At 36.8% G+C, this 18,323-nt stretch overlaps 1 protein-coding gene across 1 annotated transcript in view; it reads right to left on the bottom strand.

The window, feature by feature from the left end:
• The window catches only part of LOC145995274 (phospholipase B1, membrane-associated-like), a 33,922-nt gene that overhangs the window by 12,810 nt on the left and 2,789 nt on the right, over positions 1-18,323 (bottom strand). The window contains exons 2-3 of the mRNA XM_083131860.1: positions 8,517-8,696; positions 7,282-7,489 (exon numbers count right to left, since the gene is read on the bottom strand). Of these exons, the coding sequence (XP_082987986.1) occupies positions 7,282-7,489; positions 8,517-8,687 (379 nt within the window). The 5' untranslated portion in view covers positions 8,688-8,696. The remainder of the gene's footprint in view (positions 1-7,281; positions 7,490-8,516; positions 8,697-18,323) is intronic.

Below are 18,323 nucleotides of genomic sequence, written 5' to 3'. Positions count from 1 at the left end.
ATTGTAACTATGAATTTTCGGATTCAAGAAGGCTAGACAATTAATTAATTAATTAATATTCAATGTAATATAGTTTCACATATTTAAAAAAAACATAAGCACATATTTTTAGATTTCTCATTGCTAACTTCCAAACCTATCTCTTTATCTGCTTTGAAAAAATATTTTAGCATTATTCTTAATTGTATTTACATCATTCACCAGTAAGTCTACATCATCTGCATATACTAACCGTTTAATTTTAGTACTTCGTTAGTTTCTTTTACCTTCCTAACAACATATTCTAAGGCAAAATTAAAGAGCAATAGAGATAATGCATTTTTTTTTTAATCCATCATAAATTGTATATTTGTCAGACATTTTAACAAGATTCTTAGGTATTCCAAATTCGAATAACTTATCTCTTTAGCTTCTTTATCTTCAATCAAGTTAGTTTCTGGAACTATAGGTTCTGCTGTGCGTACTTCATTTATTTCTGATTTATCTCCTACATGAACATTTAAAAAGCCATTAAAGCAATTCTTCCATCTATTTAAAATATTGCTTGAGTCAGCCATTTTTTATCAAGTTTACTTTAGGTTGCCAGCCCTTTCTAAATTCATTTGCACCTCTGATACTTTTATTTCAATTGCGTTAATTTTACTTTTCAAGTAATCTCTTTTTTGTTACTTCTAAATATGCTGTTCTTTAACCACCTAAGTCTATTTCTATTAGGTTATGTGAACCATTGCTTACTTTTTCCTTGGTTTATACATTATTTAACTGTTGATTCTATTCTACTATGTACATGCTTCCCAATTCTTATTTAAGTCTGTTTCATTTAAATACTACAGAATGAAAAAATGTACAATACTATAGGTTGAAGTTCATTATGTGGAAATAAGTTTCATTTTTTTAAAATTCATTTTATGCCAGGGATTGTAATTTTTATAGTTTATAGAGTAACATATGCTTTCATAACTAACTAACTTACTCTCTAGCATTCTTAAACCCAAAAGTTCACAGCTGCAACAACACAAGCCTTCGATCTGTCCCTATCTTGAAAAAATCTATATAATCTTTTCTATCCCTACCGATTTCCTTTAAGTCCATCTCAATGTTGTCCTTCCATCTTCGTCTTGCCCTTCGTACAAGTCTCTTACCATCAGGTTTCCCAACAAGAATCCTGTAAACTCCTCTTTCCTCTCCCATTCGTACCACATAGCCTGTATTCAAGTTCAAAAAATTCAATAATTGCCTCTGTTTTAAACATTCATTTGTTTAGTTAGCTCGCACCATGTAACCATACACCACACACTACACCGCTCCAGAACGTAGTACTACACATGCAAACACCAAATCAACAAAATAGACGAGTTAATGTTGCACTATGTAACCGTTTATCTGTGGTGTAAAAAAACTAGACGCACGTAAGTAGTAAGAATATATTATATTTATAACCTCAATTTACTAATCAGGAAATTCCCCTTAGCGAACCAATCAACACAATTCACGTGACAGGAAGAAAGTTCGCGCCTCAGTCAATGCGATGAGTTGTGTGATGATGCTGTCTGTTTCCGCGTTTGACTCATACCAATCGTCCGTATATCGTCTCCTTCCTGCCCTCGCCTCATGAAGCTCGTCCATCCTATCGGCCAACTTTTTGCCTGCAGCCCGAAAAAGAGAATCGGGATTCTGCAAGTTTTTCATACCGCTTATTTTGCGAAGATTGTCAATAAAAATCATCTCTCACGGTGGACGAAATTCAGGCGCTATTTTGCTTAAGTCGACGAGCCTCGCGACATCCTCACCTCCGTCGAATGTGTACGCAAAAATCTTGTGCAGCAGTTCGAGTGGTAAATCGGTTATACGAGTTGTCATTTTCACGAGGTGTTATTTAAATAGAAGTTTATCGGTATTTATATATAAATTTTCTCGGGGAAAAATACAAAACGCACAATCAAGTCAAAATTCAATAAGATTCTATTTACTGGAAAAAAACACTTTTAAACTTACGATAGTTGATAGAATGTAACTTAGAAAAAACAGTTGTTATAATTATAATATTTTTTTTCAGCTCTGGTATTTATATATAAATTTTCTCGGGAAAAAATACAAAATTCAATACAAATACAAATTCATTCAAATTCAATCTGTGTGAAAAACAACTTGAACCACCTTCAAAATAAAATAATTGTAGCTATTACAATAAAAGTTTCAGCTCCGTTATGTATACAGAATTTCCAGAGAGAACAAGTAACATCTGCTCACATCAAAACTCAATCTGATCGAAATTACTATGAAAAAAATCACTTGATACACTTTTTTTAAAACTTAAAATAATAAATAGTATGTAGCTTTAAAATAAATTAAATACTTAACTTTTAACACTGCAACAACACATCCATACTCTTCAAACACTCTTACCATACTAACTGATCTGTAATGCGAAAACCCTTTAAGTAACCTAAGCGCGGATAAAAACATCCGAAACAGTAAGTCAATCAGAAGACACCCATTACGTCATAACCAACAATACGCTAGATACGGGTCTGTGTAATAACTTGTTGCGTAAACATTGCACAATAGTTTACCTTACGAGCCATCGTAATGTTGCGTAATTTAACTCGAAAAAAATTATGACACTCGTACGAAATACGAGATGAAAAATCACAGAGTTGCAATACTATAAAATCGACAAAAACATCGTCAAAATAGGTTTACCACTGTGCTTAAATTAATAAAAATAATAGGCCTCGTACCAAGTATGAGGTAAAAATCACAAAGTTGCAATAGTATAAAATCGACAAGAACATCGTCAAAATAGGTTTTCCATTGTGCTTAAATTAATAAAAATAATAGGCCTCGTACCAAGTATGAGTTTGAAACGGCAAAATTACTGTACTTATATACTTAAAGAATAACTGGAACAACCCACAGGTGTCTGTCAAGTAGAGCGGAAGTAGACCGGAAGTGGACCGGAAGTAAATGGGTGTGGGTGTAGGTGTGGGTGGGTGTAGGTGTGCGTGGGTGTTACGTAAAAATTGGGTGTCATAGGGGAAATTATCTAAATCTTAGAATTTTTATACAATAAAATTGAAATTTAAGCTCTTGCGTAAAACAAATTTTCAGTTTTTTACACTAGGAAAATCAGGTAAAATCATAATTTTCAGTTAAATTACACTATGCGAGCTCACTATGAAATTGTTAGATTTGGGGGGGGGGGTGATCGCTCGTGCCCACTCTCCTTATCATCATTTATACGTACATCATCGTACATAACAACATTTCCCCACTTCTAAATATTCCCATTTCAGCTTGATTAGGCGGGAATTCTTGTTACGCTGAAAATGGCGGACTAATGTCAAAATTACACAGTCAATTGCTGACAAGTAATTGGCGAAACGGGATGTAATCGTCTGAGTACGTTGGTGCTTTGTTTCGATTCCGAATGTTCTGGGTTCTAAACCCTAGAGGGGTAATTTTATTCCTTCGGCCTTTTCGTGAGCTCGTGATTTAGAAAAGCAGCTTAAAGTAACCACACACAAACAATAAAGGGACAAGATGAACTAGATATAATAGTAGCAAGCTATCTTTCTGATCGCACCCAAGTAGTTGTAGTAAACGGGTTCGCCTCGGCCGAGAGAAGAGTTTCGTCGGGAGTACCCCAGGGATCCAATTTAGGCCCATACCTTTTCCTTCTGTTCGTCAACGATATTTTGAGCCACCTGCAAAACGTCAATATTCTAATGTACGCAGACGATATGAAACTGTACTATCTAATAATCTCATTGAATGACTGTGACGCGCTGCAGGAAGACCTAAACTCCTTCGCAAACTGGTGTAAGCAGACGGGAATGATTATAAATGTGAATAAGTGCAACGTAATGTCATTCACCAACAATAAAAACAACCATTACACACGAGTATAAAATTGACAGCTCGACGGTGAATCGCACGAGAGTTGTCGCTGACCTCTGTGTCCACTTCACATCTGACCTGTCGTTCACCCATTATCAAGCCTTGGTAAAAAGGTGCATAAAGCTAGTTGGTTTCATTAGAAGAAATTTTCTATTTAATTTTTCTCTGCCTACGGTTGTAAAAATAAGTCACACTCGTTCGTCCAGTACTGGAATACTGCAGTCCCATATGGAATCCACAGTACAAGACATGGCAAGAGGAAGTGGAGAGCGTCCAAAGGCAGTTTGTGAAATGGCTGTGCTTCAAGGTGAACATTGAATATCACAAAAAGAACTATACATCTTTATGCAAGCATTTCGGTCTGGAAACTTTGTTCAACACAAGAGTCGTCAGTGACGTCATTTAGAAATTGATTAATCACGGCTGTGAGTGTTCTGCACTGTTAGAAAGTATAAACACAGTGCAAGAAACCGAAAATTATTCTACACGGAGAGGTCAAGGGTCAACACGCATAGGTTTTCACTTGCAGTGCGCATGCAGGACACTGTGAATGAACTATTAAAAACTGTAGACTTCGACATGTTCACAGACTCACGTAGTGTGCTGAAAAAAAAGATAATCACAACAATAAGTTCATAAATTGATGTAAATATTGTGTACATAGACGCTCATACGTTCATGTATTCTTTTTCCTCTTCTCTCTTATTATTTATTCACAGTGTATTATGTTCAACATAATTGGGAAATGTATCCTGTGCTGAACAAATAAATAATAAAAGTATTGAAAATGTATTAGTGTAGATTTGATTTCTTTCACCACAACTGTGTTGAAAACTCTAAACGCAAGAACATGTAAAAGAAGCAATAATGGGTTATCGATATCTTATTTTTATAAATAATGTTATCGACTTACTTGAAGCCGAAACTTTTGTTAACATGGGTTTCCGTTGTCTCTAAATAAAGAATAAATACAGGGAGACTCGCATAAAAAAGTAACCCCTGATACAAATGAACGATTTATTATGTGGACGACTCACTCCTTGAGAAGAGAAGTGACAGCAATATGCAGCCACCTGCCACACATGTGTCGCTGGTCCATGTTCGAAGTATTGGGTGAGGCAACTCGTCAGCAAAGGATTGTAGCCAGCCCGGTCGCCTGACTTACATCATGTTGTAACGATTGATAAATTTTGGTAAATTTCTTTGTTATTCAAATTACTTTTCGATAGCCCTCGTATAAATTCTTTTGTAGTCTAATCTTTTTGAATGTATATTTTATCCTTGTTAAAATTTGTAACGCAGTTTCTGCCAAGCGAAAAAGAACGCAAAGCAAGTTGAAGCTTGCATTCTTTTTCTTTCTTATCAAGAATGGGTTCTTTTTCGTTCGGCGCTGCGCGGTTCTGTAAGTAAATTTTGCTGCATTGTGTTTCTCGATATGCTTTTTCAACGGGGTAATTGTTTAGGCTAAAAATAACTTTACATATATCTAAATCTTTTGTTCAGGGAATAGAATTGCGCAATCCCACGAGTATAAATACCGGCAGTTTCGCTGGCAAAAGAATCAGTTGATCAGTAGATTCCGGAATCTTTAGGTGATTAAATCGCTTGTCGAGGTCCAGGGCTGGGAGAATACGGGCGTTGTGTGGGGAGTGGCTGGTCAGCTCTCCCTTCCACAATGTCCGAGGTTTTCCGTAAGCCACCTTTCAGGATTTGTGCTGGTCAGCGTGATCCTTAAAGGGGATTTTGGCAGGCTTATAAATAATTTGATTCATATATAAATATTTAACCTTAATAATTTAAACTTTGAAATTATTCATACATTTTAAATTTCTGTCGTAGTTGTCACTGGTCAGTGTGACTCCGATATAAATTCAAGATATACATCCTTCTCGTCAAGTTAATTTTTATTCTAAATCATTTGGAATTCTCCTGGTCAGGAGGTTCATTTAAATAAATTTGATTATTTATTACTTTAATCCGAGAGCATACCTCTGGTCAGAGGGTGTCTTTTAAATATGATAGCTTATATAGTTTTCATGTCCGTTTTAAAGTCTGAGTATCCAGAACGTTAAGGAAAGTTTATGATTTCTCTTATTTAGATTTATATTAGATATAATTTTGAAACAGCTATAATAGGTGACCGGTCGAGTATATGTTTTTATAGAAATTCATTTAATGTAAAAGTCTATTATTTTGCTTTTGCAATGTGAGTAGCCAAAAAAGGTAGACATAGAGTCCCCTATTATGTTAAGGAATTCCACGTGGACATTTGTAATTTTTGGCCGAGATATGGCTTTGATATTGGGTAGAGAAAGGCTCCCCTTATATTTCGTTATGAATGTTTTTGGAGGTTGACCCTGAAGATGGTAGTTTACCTCAGGAGTTCTAGAGAACATAATGCAGATGTGAAAATATGACAGAAGCACGAATAGAAATTTACGGAAAGATGTTATGCAAATTTTTCTTTTGTTTTGGGTAATAGTAATTTTGTCGACCTTTAGTTAATAATTAGTCACCGTTAATTGAAACCAAGTTACAGCTGTGTTAGTTCTATGATGGGATATGGACATGTTATATAAGAGAGTGCTCTCTGGGTTTTATGTTTACTCAATAGAAAGTTTTGACGATATTATGGAAGACGTTATGATCTAAATTTTATCTTGGCATTGTTGTAGTTTTCCTTTTGATCAGAAGTATGTATATTTTTCTTTTAACTTAACTATGTTTGAATTTGTGAATAAGCTGATTAAGGTGAGACGGAGAACCTTCTCTCATGTTAATTTTGGAAAGTTTATTGGAAATTTGAGATGTAAATAAATTTGTAATCGTTAATGGGTATTTCCTTATAGTAAATTTAGTTTACAAGTAAAAATTAACTGGCATCCTTTTGGTTTCGTGAGGTGTCCGCCGTCACTGGTCAGTGAGGCGGAGGCTTTATCAATTCATAAGATATCAGTTTTGATTATGCTGATTTCGCTCGCGACTCGCATGCGTATCCTCACTGGTCAGTGGGATGCGGGTGCGATCACGATGGAAGTTTAAGCGTAAGGAAGGTTACCTTACTTTAGAGTTAAGGTTCTTGGTTAAGTAAACATATTTTTTTTTTTATTCAAAAGCAGACCCTTACCCGAACTTTGGGATGCGGACTCTCATGCCCCGCAGGAACTGAGAATTAGTCGTGGCATATATTATAACAGAAAGATAATTGGTAGGCAGCGACGCCCGGTCTTGGTCTTTCGAGGGGACCGAGCCGGTGTGTCGCGTCTTGGCAACGGGCTGACGGCCTACATTGTTTCAATGTGATGTTTATGAAGAACATTATCACTAGATGATGGGAGAATTACAGTTCGACTATGCACATACATAAACTCTCTTACTAACCTCCTGACCAAGAGACACCCCTGTCGTCCAGGAGGAAGCCTGTACTCCTGACAACCAAGCTTGCTTCGGCAGCTGTGAGGCTGTCGCCAAGAGCCCCGATCACATCGATGTCCCCTGGCATCAGCCGGTGCACACTCGTCGGTCGAGTTGGAGATCGGAAGCCTTGGGTATCGCAAGGGAACCTGTCCGGAACATTTCTTTGGCTTATCTGAAAGAAGGAAACAGTTATTTGATAAGATTTACAGAATATCAACTCGAAACTTGGTCAGTGTTTCTAAAGAAGCATCTCCAGACTTCAAGTGAAGAGTTGGAGTGCGTAGAGTGGAGACGGTATCGAGATGAATGAAAGTCAAGGTTTCGTCTCTGATTTCGAGAGAACAAGAGAAGCTCCTTTAACACTGCAACAAAATATGACATGGGCAGTAGCCTTCTCAAAAGGAGCTAGTGGGGTTCATAATCGAGATTTGACCCAGCAATCCTAAATGAAGGGGGAAAATGGCAAGTTATAGGGCTGAATAAAAAAAAGGAGAAAGAAGACCTCTTACGGTCACCTCCCCCTTACAAAAATCCAAGCACGCCCTGGACGTCAAGCTTCTGAATATTTAACCTTCAAAAAATGTGTTCGCAGTGACAGCCCGCAGTTTCCACAGTTCAAACGACATCTTTACTTCGTTGAATAAAAATCTCTATAAAATCACTTTTGCAATATGAATTGACAATAATAATGAGTTTTAGGAGCAGTTGCAGAGGGCTTTAAAACAAGAACAAGATCGTATTTGTAGGACTATCTAATACTAAGAAAAGCTTGTTTTATGAAATTGTTAAGAGCCTTTTTCTTGGTCTATTTAAATTTCATCTCGATCGGATCACAAATTCTTTATTTATAGAATTTCAAAGAGAGTGGTCGCTCGCTTGGAAAACGCCAAAATATCGACACATTTTTATCACGACGATAAAGAATCGAAAACATACTCGAGAAAAATTTGGTTACCATAGATTAACGCAGAAGTGAATAAGGTTAACCTTGATGTAACTCGTTCTTATGTACGTTTAATGGTTACGTTTTAATTGGAGTCCAAACTAGAGTATCCATAATTTATTTTTAATCCAATAGTAGGGCCGCTAACATAGAAGTTTACTAATGCAACACAATGTTTTATAATTGCTCTTACGCATGCAAGAGGACACACTGGATTTGAATTTACATTTAATTACATATGAAATCAATACCTTACCTTCTCTGTTTGTTCTCTAAGTTTCAAAGGATTGGCTAGACGATCCAATATGGTCCTGAAAGCCCCGTAGGCGTCTCCGATCACACGATACAGCAAGGGGTTGTCCATGTCCGCATTCCGTGATCCAATCACTGGCACAAGGAACAGCAAGAGTGGTAAAATGTTTCTCATGGTTAGATGCTGAAGAAAAGACAAAAACATGTTCAATATCAAGTACGGATAAGAAGTATATTGATGTTGAAGATGAAGTTGAAATGAGTAATTGTTGACTAGAACCAAACGGCGTGCAGTTCTGGATTAAATTAATCGAAGAAGAGTAGGAAGCATGTGAATAGCAGTGTGGAATTTTATTTCCCACAATTGGGGATAATATTTGAAGAAGACATTGAAAAACCAGAAGGTCAGCACTTGGAATAAAGGAAGTAAGACCGGCAAGGTTAAGCATATCACTCTGAATCCTAAGTTTGTGGTTAAGAAAACGAATAGGAATTTCAATAGATATTGCATGCCGCTTTACAATTGTTTGACCCAATTATCATAATTATCTATTCCAAGCGTTCTCTTGCCGACTTGGTGGCCGAACACATTAAATGATTTTCGACCACGCCACCAGAGGTCCTTCCGGGCTGGGTATTCTGTATGAGTGTCCCTTTACCATCAGTTTAATCATCACTCATCATTTCGATTGGCCAAAGTGACAGAAAAGAAACGTAAAGTAACAGATACAAAATACAAATACCAGACGTTCCCTTGGTAAGATTCACTGAAGGAATAGCACCTACATGATATGCTGAAGATATCCTACTACAATAATATTTACATATACTCCATGTTACTTCTAAACTGTGTTCGAATTTCCAACATGGTTTATTGATTATCTTATTAATGTTTATAGAAAATAGTTTAAGGGCATGCGATACAATTTCCAGGGGAGTCTTCCCAAGCCCTTCCGTCCATGGCAGTGTGCCAACTTAGCTCTCTTGGAGCCAGATCTGGCTCTTTCGTGCACTCTAGCCGGACCCCGTGGCCGAGTGGTTAGCACATCGCGCTGCGACGTCAAGGGTTCCGGGTTCGAATCCCGCTCGGGCTTGGTTGTTTGCGAATGTCCATTCATCAATCACTCATCCCCATCTTCAGAAATTAGCCAAGAGGCACAAAACGCGAAGTAAAATAAACTAAATCAATCGATCTATCTTTCGTGCACTCGTTCGGCTGTGAACTGGACGCCCACCCCCCGTGTCCCACTATGATGCCATGTCTGGTTCCGACCCACATAGACCACCTTTCGTCATAATTATACATTTTGCACGTGACGTGATAGTGTTATATTGGCTGCGTCGCCCCACTCTCTCTTATCTCCCAGCTACTTTCTTAAGCGCAATGTTAGACGTGAAATTGACATAATATTGTCGTCAGGGAATTCTTTACTTTCGATTTCATACCACCATCGGTGGATTATTGAGATGGACGATGCCGCCGGATCTAGATGTTGAAAACTAAGAATAAATTGTCATCAATTTAGAGTTAACGATAATAGCAGTGCCACACCCCTTTGACAACTAACATTACCCTAGAAGGCACTTTATACAGCCATCGTAAATACAGCTCCATGAGAGTCAGTTTTAACTCCATTTAAGGTGAAATTTAGTTATTTTATGCCCATCAGGTTTGGCAACACTGCCAGGAGGCAAGGAAAATAGCATTGATCATATGGGAGTATGATTTGATTCACTCTCTTGAGAATATACAACTTCCGATGAATTTCACCAGCGGAAAAGTCGAAACTTCCATTTGATTAGCCGTAACTTGATGTTGAAGTTGATTCCCCATAAGGAATACATGGGATTCCGAAAATTATTATTCATCATATTTTTCAAACATCGTGTCCAGCTTAATAATCAACATAACAAAATGTTTGCACTTACAACATGGAGAGAAATTCATACTCTTGGATACACCCAGGGTTTGTTTTAGTAGCAGTGCCCATTCGGGCGATACTGAAATAAATGCACAATTGGTGCGTAATTGTGTCTCCTCGCCTTGCAAGGCGCGTTTTAAAAAATGGTAAAAATGGGTTCTTTTCACAACGAGGAGATCATGTAGAATTAATGGACGCAACAATAGTGAGTGACACTTTGCTATTGAACTCATTCAGTTAAGGCGCGTCACTTTTTCATGTATGAAACGCTGTTTTATCCTCAATTTTGAAAATGTTTTACGAAAGGTGTGTTCTGGAGACAGTATTGACTGCGGACTCACCACACTACTTTGGACGCAGTTACAGCTCATTTTTTTACTAGGATGGACAATTGTGTTTTCAGTACATTTTATGGTTCACATCTCGCACCAACAGCATTTTTGTATCTTATCTTGTGAAATTTTACCAGAAGTAAAATCTAGTCACAAAATATTACCAAATTTAATATCCCAGCTGGAGGGTCAAACTTGAAAAAAAGGAAATTCAGTTGCGAAACAGTCAGTATCCATGATTTGTTTGTAAGGAAAAGCTCATGCCAGTAAAAAAAAAAACTGCCAAATAAATAAATAAATAGGGAGTTGTTTCTAGGGTTCAAAAGAGAGGTTACAGAGTATTATGTTTTACGGAAATGTTGCTAGCTGAGAAATACTAAGACAGTGAGGTAAGATGGAGGTAATTTATATATGTCTCTTGCACATGTGGACAAAGCAATATATTAAGAGGGCAGTTGCCTCCATTGACTAGGGGACTACACGGTTTTCCGGTTTTGAAACCTTCCATGTAATAGAGATGAAAATGTAAAGTTGAATGGGAATTGTGAATAAGAGCCAACCTCCATAGCGGAATTGTCAGTGTAACGAAGCCAGAGGATCCAGGTTCCAACTCTGGTCAGGTATGGGCCCACAAACATCACCATTTCGTTAATTCATCCTCATTGTCACGATCAACCAAGAAGGTAAGAGAGCGGCGTAAAATAATCAAAATGGGAACAGAAATAAATCCGTGTGTAGTGTATGCTCTCGGTGGCCAAGGATCGCGTTGAGTGACAGACTCAAAATTCATCCATCAAAGCCAGGACCGTATCCAGAGGTTCCTTAAGCCAAGGGACAGGGACACATCCGAAAATGTAGAAAAAAAGAGTAGATCCGAAATGCTGTTGGAGTATTTGATGTGATCACTAGACCTCGTATTTTAGGTTTTTAACCTTTTTTCTTCTTTTTTGCAGGTATGTAAGAAATAATAAGTTATGTCAGCGTTTCGTTAAAAAAAAACTCAACAACTGATGAAGTTTTATAGTGGCTAAAAAAATCTATTTTGCTTGTTAGAACCTATTTTAGGTTTATGCAATTAAATCAAGCTTTTTTCTAAATGTTTTTATATATTTTTAAAGGTTTTACAGGATTTGTATGTCACGCAGAAGTATTTGCTTTGTTTCGTCACTGTTTTGGACTGGCAACTATGCTCACATTACGCGGGATTGAATAGTCTGTGTATCCGGAGAATGGCGGTCTCGAGGTGAAGATGTCATAGCAATTGTACAATTTTGTATCTTACCGTTTGGCAGTAATAAATAGTTGTTATTGTTAATTTATGCGTCGTCGTATCTGTAAGATCCTAGAAACGGAACTACAGTGGTAGCAGCCTCGTGGTTAGCAGAATGGCGGACGTGAGTAAGATATAATTAGTGAACAATGGCAACTATCATGTCTGGGCACTAAAGGTAAGTGCAGTGCTGCGAAGTAAGGGATTGTACAAGGACGCAATATTGAATTATGAACCAACAGAAGAAAAAGCGAGAATTGTTTGGGAAAAGAAAAATGACGAAGCTTTTGGTGTCATAGTTGTTACTTTATCGCCCGACCAGGCTGGACTGTTCATTAACGAGACATGTGCAAAAACAGTGTGGGATGAACTTAAACGCATTCACACGGGAAACACACAGGACAAAATAATAGATATAGGTGTGGAAATGAAGAACATTAAAATGGGTGAGAAGGAAAGTGTTGACGAATATGTTTTGAGAGCACGAAACATAATGCCAAAAAGTTCTGCATTGGTCAACCAATTACGACACGAGAAGTAGTGTATCATATTGTACGGGGTGTTCATCAAAAGTATGAAAACGTCACAGCAGTATTACGAGCACAAAGGGGTGCGACAATTGAAGAAGTGCAAGATACCTTAAAAGAAGAGGAGGTTAGGTTGCATAAAATGAACTACAGTGAAAAATCCGAACAGGCATACAAGGCACGGGATAAGAAATATTGGGAAAATAAAGAAGCTGTGCGAAGTTGCTGGACGTGTGGAAAAGTAGGACATTTTTCGAAAGAATGTTGGCATAATAAAGAAGGTGGGAAAGCTCAAGTTAGGAGACCTTCTACGTCTACCTTTGCATCTACATCTCCTAAAACACCGAAGGGAAAAATGAAACAGACGGGATTCACATGCGAAGACAACATGGAAGCTGCTTACAGTGTATACGACATGCAGGAAGACAGAAGAGAAATGCAGGTATGGTGTATAGATTCTGGTTGTACATCTCACATGACAAATAAAGAAGACTGGCTGATAAATAGAAGAGAAGTGCAAAGTGAAGTGCAACTTGCGGAGGAAGGAAAATCAATGGAGGCCAAAGTGCAAGGTGCCATTAAAATATCAATAGTCACAAATGATGGCCAAATTCACGATGTGTGTATTTATGATGTTTTATATGTACCTGATTTGCGTTTGAATTTATTGTAAGTTAGAGGTTTGGTGAATCATGATAATGAAGTGTTGTTTTCCAAAAATAGTGCAAGGGTAATTGACAAAAATGGCATGTTAGTGGCAGAAGCACAGGAAAAGAATCGTATGTATACGTTACAAACTTATGTAAGATCAGATATAAGTCATTGTAAGGACGCATGCTTAACTATGGAAACTAATGTAAACAATGAAAAATACATGTGGCACAGAAGATTAGGTCACTTGAATGAAAAATATTTAAATAAAATGAAGGACAGTGATATGGTAAGAGATTTAGATTTTAAGCAAACTTCAGAAAAATTAGAATTGTGTGATGCATGTACAAATGGAAAAATTGTACAACTGCCTTTTAAACAAAGCAATGATGTATGTGAGAAACCACTAGATTTGATACACATGGATTTATGTGGACCTGTAGAAAAAGAGTCATTGGGGGGGGGGGGGGTGCTAAATACATGTATGTTATTGTAGATACTTACAGTAGAAGGGTGTTTGTATACTTTCTCAAAACAAAAGATGAAGCTTTTGATTACTTTGTAAAATTTAAAAACCAATATGAAAAGGAAGCTAATAATTGCATAAAAAGTGTAAGGTCAGACAATGGTACTGAGTTTGTTAACAGTAAATTTCAAGAGTTGTTTAACGAAGAAGGTATTGATCACCAGTTAACTGTTCCATACAGTCCACAAAGTAATGGTATTGCTGAGAGAGCAAACAGATATGGGAAGAACAATGCTAATTGATGCAAGGTTACCCATAGAATTTTGGGCAATTTTGGGCTGAAGCGGTTGCAACGGCAGCGTACATCAAAAATTGTATCCCCACCAAGGATGGTGACACAAAAACTGCAATGGAAAGATGGACGGGAAGGAAGCCTACAGTAAAACATATGAAAGTATATGGATGTGTGGCATACAGATACATTCCGAAGAAGTGTAGAAGCAAATTTCAACCAAAGGGAGAAAAGGAAATATTTGTTGGGTATTCCAGAAAAAGGAAAGCATACAGGCTGTACAACCCCAAAACGAAACAAATACATGAAGCAAGAAGTGTTGTGTTCGATGAAAGAAACTGTGGAGGCTTACTGATGAATTGTAATTTGGAAGAGCAACTAGAATTCAACAACTTGAAGTATAAACATGATGAAGACAGGGAAAGTAAGCAATATGAGAACAGCAATGTCCATTTCATGAATCAAAGGTAGAAGAAAGAGGACCGAACATATTTGTTGACTTAACACCTGAAGATCTACCAGAAGAAATACAAACAGATGAGTTAACCATAGAAAACAGTGGAGCCAAAAGAAGTGAACGGAAGAAAGGAGAAACAAACGAAGTGTTAAAAACAAGACGCAAAGAAAATTTGAAAAGAAATGAAGATCAACTTAAAAGTCTAGGTGTGAAAAGATCTGAGAGGATAAAAGCAAGAGAACAAACAAATTTTGCACAAGATGTCATACCACAAACTTTCGATGAAGCTATGAGTTCAGCGTACAGTGAAAATTGGAAGATTGCAATGAACGAAGAGATGCAAGCATTGGAATCACATAATGTTTGGACATTAGTTCCCAGAGAGGAGAACATGAAAGTTGTAAGAAGCAAATGGGTATTTAGTACAAAGGAGAACATGGATGGGACAATATACAAAAGAAAAGCAAGATTGGTGGCAGTTGGTTGCGGACAGAGAGAAGGGCTTGATTATAAGAGTTCGTTTTCACCAGTAATAAGAATGGAATCAGTACGTGTATTGTTAACTGTGGGAGCACATTACAAAATGAAAGTAAAACTCTATGATGTAAAAACTGCATATTTATATGGTAATTTAAGGGAAGAAATATACATGGAACAACCAGAAGGGTTCATGGAAGATAGGCATAAAAACAAAGTTTGTAAATTACAAAGAAGTTTGTATGGATTACCACAATCAGGTCTATGTTGGAATGAGAAACTGAACGAAGTTCTCACCAAAATAGGTTTCAAAAGACTGGAAAGTGATCCTTGTATGTATAAACTGACAGGACAAGAACTTTTGTACATAGGAGTATATGTTGATGACTTTTTGGTAGTAGGTCCAAATAATGAAAGCATAAATAAGATAATGCAAATAATTCAGAAATATTTTGTAATTCAAGAGAATAATAGCTTAAGTTCATTTTTGGGTATGGATATAATTGTAACTGAAGAAGGTTATCAGTTGTCACAAAAGGGTTATATTTCAAAATTATTAAAGAAGTATGAACTTCATGATTGTAATCCAGTGAAAACACCAGGTGATTTGAACCAAGATTTGCATAATTTTGAAGAGTCAAAACCAGTTGATAAAACAAAGTACTTACAAATGTTAGGTTAACTTATGTATTTATCTGTAGGGTCAAGACCAGATATAGCTTTTTGTGTGAGTCAATTGTCAAGGTATAGTAAAGATCCAAGGGAAATACATCTAACAGCAGTAAAAAGAGTATATAGATATTTGAAAGGAACGTGCAATTATGCATTAAATTTTTCAAGTGAAAGTGGTAAGCTTGAATTATGCACAGATGCAAGTTGGAGTACAGCAGTAGAAGAAAAATCTCGTACTGGCTATCTTGTCAAGGTTGGAAACTCAGTCATCAGTTGGAAAAGCAAATTACAGAATTTGGTTGCTTTGTCTACTTGTGAGGCAGAATTGATTGCACTATGTGAAGGTTTGTGTGATATAAAATGGGTCATAAGTTTAATATCAGAATTAGATGTTGGAAATTTTGTAAATAGACCAGTGATTGTTAAAACTGATAGTAAATCAGCAATTGATTGGATCTCAAGTAACAATGTAAAGGCAAGAACTAAACATATAAATAGAAAATATAATTTTGTAAAACTGGATGTAGCAAATGGGAATGTGTATCTTCAACATATAAATTCAGAAAATCTAGAAGCTGATATACTAACTAAAAATGTGACTAAATCAAAAATGGAGGAAATATGTAAGGGGATATTCATGTAAAATAATTTAGTATTAGCTAGTGTATGTGTAAAATGAGAAATACTATTGTTAGCGCGTAATGTTCGCAAAGGAGGGAATGTTGCGGACTGACAACTATGCTCACATTACGCGGGATTGAATAGTCTGTGTATCCGGAGAATGGCGGTCTCGAGGTGAAGATGTCATAGCAATTGTACAATTTTGTATCTTACCGTTTGGCAGTAATAAATAGTTGTTATTGTTAATTTATGCGTCGTCGTATCTGTAAGATCCTAGAAACGGAACTACAGTCACGAAAAAATTCAATGACGAACGTGTTTGAAATGTACTCTCTGTTGATTTCCCTTCCTCCAGGTCCATGGTGTTTTTTCAAAGCTCTAAACAAAGCAAAATGTCTGGTGCCACTGTTACCTGTACGACCCATCCAAAGTTTTCTGATCTGTGTGGTCTTGTTCACTTTGACCTCACTTCGGTGCTTTGTGGCATTCACGCCTTGCAAACTAACATTTCAGCATTGAAGTTTGCACCACTGACTATGTTTCTGGTGAAAGATTATTTTCAGCATATAAGAAGATCCTCACAGACAAAATTGCTGAGTTTGACTGTGGATAAGATAAAGAAAGATTGTTGCCTAACTTTACGGCGAAGAGTGGATTGTGATAGCAATGCCATCGCCGAAGGGTTAGGCAACAAACATAACATTATGCAAGATAGTGCGTATTTCAGGATATAGGTGTCTCATTTTCATTGCCGGTGACTATACCTAATCAGCATTTTTGAGGAATTTTGAGTTATTTTAAGTTTTTTAACCTACTTCAAGATTTTTCAAGCTTAACTTAAGTTTTTCAGGATTTTTAGAACCTATTTTAGGATTTTTAGAGCCTACCTTAGGAACCTAAACGCACATTTTTAAGAACCTAAAAATCCGAGGTCTAGTGATCAGCAACGCTATGGTATTGCAGCTAGACGTGCAGTTCTAGAATTGTAAAATTATGGTCCAAAGTAAGGGGACCTGACCCTGACCCGACAAACAGCAGTACAGTCGCTTACAGACAAAGATTGACACATGGCGTAAAGCTTCGTGCTTATTGTTTACAGTCAATTCTCAGAAGTATTCTAACAGTACTGTATTCTGCAAATTAATAATATTTTCAAATTTCTTTTATTTCTCTTATATCAGCACCATTGAACAGCCATGATAGTCGAATGTTTAGAAAACAATATGATTATAAATTAAATGATACGTATTATCAATGATTCTTATAATGAAGAACAACAGATTTTAAAGCGGGACGTCTGGTAGCCTTACATCAATGGTTATAAAACTAAAATTACCAAATATTGCAGACTGAGACTTTTGGATTCTGTCTCTCTCCAGAAACAACACATTTATAAAAAGACGGAATCAACATTCTTACAAAAATCTGAAAAAAATCAATGTTCTTTTTCGTAAGTTTCTATAATTTCACATTGGAATATTTTTTAGTCCGAGGTAGACTAAAGCTCCCCCATTTTTTATTTTTTTATTTTTTAATCTTTAACATGAGGATGAATTGTGATGTTCGATTCTTGATCTAGATGTTACTTCATCGGTTTCATCTTTTATACTCATGATCGTATTTATCCAAAAATTGGCAGAAAAGTGCAGTAAACCAAGGACATACGACATTACGTATGAATATTGTTCGACAAGTGCTCTTGGCGGAGTAGTCAATGCGTTAGAAAGCCAGAGGTCCCAGGCTAGAATGCTGATTGCGGCATATCATCTTTTCCATCATTCATTCTCATCTTCGCAACAAACCTAAGCGGTAGAAAAGCTACGTAGATGAACCGAAATAGTATGTTCTCCATTCTTTTCGTTGAGTGCAATCAGTGACTCAAATGTCAACCTCCTTTCCACGTAGTACACTCTGAATTTCATTTTACAAACTTCCGAGACTCTGGCGTCTCGACTCACAACCAGTGCAATTCTCGTGTTGTCCCTATATGTTTATGATTGTCCCTTCATTCGTGTAGTTTCATCAGAATTCATCCTCATCACGATTAGCAAAAAATGGCAATAAAATAAACTCAATCATTCAATTAAAATCATTCTTTTCGTTTTCGAACTACCCGAACTGTCA

This window comes from Lepisma saccharinum, chromosome 11 (genome assembly GCF_977018435.1).
Source record: "Lepisma saccharinum chromosome 11, izLepSacc3.1, whole genome shotgun sequence".
NCBI classification, from domain to species: Eukaryota; Metazoa; Arthropoda; class Insecta; order Zygentoma; family Lepismatidae; genus Lepisma; species Lepisma saccharinum.
This window is presented reverse-complemented; position numbering and strand designations above follow the sequence as displayed.